This window comes from Phytophthora infestans, genomic scaffold (genome assembly GCF_000142945.1).
Source record: "Phytophthora infestans T30-4 supercont1.215 genomic scaffold, whole genome shotgun sequence".
Lineage (NCBI taxonomy): Eukaryota > Oomycota > Peronosporomycetes > Peronosporales > Peronosporaceae > Phytophthora > Phytophthora infestans.
The window spans coordinates 21,983-23,191 of record NW_003303544.1 but is presented as its reverse complement, the minus strand read 5'-3'; the positions used below and the strand labels follow the sequence as shown (position 1 = coordinate 23,191).

The following is a 1,209-nucleotide window of genomic DNA, read 5'->3' as shown; positions in this document are numbered from 1 at the left end:
GTTAGAGAGGAGGGGCAGGGGAGATTCAATTTCCTAATTTTAAAAATTTTTTTTACCTAAAAACTCCCGAGCGCGGCATTTTCCCTCCACGCACAAATTCTGGTCTTAACTTTTACATATAGAAAATCAATAAGTCCACTCGGAAGTTTTTTTTTTTAATAAAAACAAACATTTTTAGTAAAATATATGTGTATATAAAACTTAAAATAAGCTCAAGGAAAAAAAAACATAACAGCTTACCATCAGCGCGAACTGTCAAAACAGCCGTCATGTGTCCGCAGTGTTTTGTCGGATTTTGGACTTTAGCTGATCTTTTTCGCCCTTTAATTGCCCAGGCGGCATGTCGAACTGGATGGCCGTTTCATCCATGTTGTACATTCAGTAGAGATAATGAACCGTACTTACTCCAAAATTCAATTGCAAAATCCGTTTTTAAGCGCTGCAGATCCACACTTGGGACTACCGGTAACGGTATACACGTCGGCGATGACATTGTTTAAAACATTGTTTCTCTAGCATTTTTTTATATCGACATATGAAAAAACAGAGGCAATCTAAGCCCCTTCTTGGTTCTTGAAAGGTTGCAAATTGGTCACAGCAAACACGTTTTTCGGGTCGAGCGCCGTCTTAATTCCTTGTATAGCTGCGATGGCTGGAGGTGAGATGGCTGCCGGCAGCCAGGCAAGACGATGCTTGCCGACTCCGTGGTGGTGCGACAGAGCGCCACCATTACGCACGATGGCGTCCACAGCAGCAAGTTCCGTTTCACGGAAGAGTGTCATGGGTTCGTTGACGCCAAAATAGTTAATACCGTAGTACACGTACACACAGACGCCTGTGTCGTACACTTGAGAGACACGACACGCAATAAGCGGTGGGATCTTGACGTCGCGCTTGGCGGCTACAGAGTTGATAGCCAACTTGATGTCGGTGATAAGTTGACGTGCATTCGTCCAAGGAACAGAGGTCTCGAAGGATTCGCTCATAAAGTAGTAGTCTAGAGCGAAGTCGCGTAGATACGCGATGATGTACGTGAAGAAGTAGCCCCGTTTGCCGTTCTCTTCGCCCCCCACCATTCCTTCATGGCGTTTGGCAATACTTTGGATACATTTCTGTTGCTCTGCCACCTTCTGTGACTCGTTCCTTCAAGCAAAATAGTAGCTGCACACATTTCGTCCACATCAAAGCCACGGATCTTGGTCACGTACG

General features: G+C 45.0%; 1 protein-coding gene across 1 annotated transcript; it reads right to left on the bottom strand.

The window, feature by feature from the left end:
- Window positions 1-554: 554 nt before the first annotated feature.
- PITG_20571 (alkyldihydroxyacetonephosphate synthase, peroxisomal, putative) lies at window positions 555-1,171 on the bottom strand (the record flags this gene model as incomplete). Its single annotated transcript, XM_002895252.1, has 2 exons — window positions 555-1,078; window positions 1,138-1,171. 2 exons carry the CDS (start codon window positions 1,169-1,171, stop codon window positions 555-557), a joined length of 558 nt encoding a protein of 185 aa, XP_002895298.1.
- Window positions 1,172-1,209: the final 38 nt, after the last annotated feature.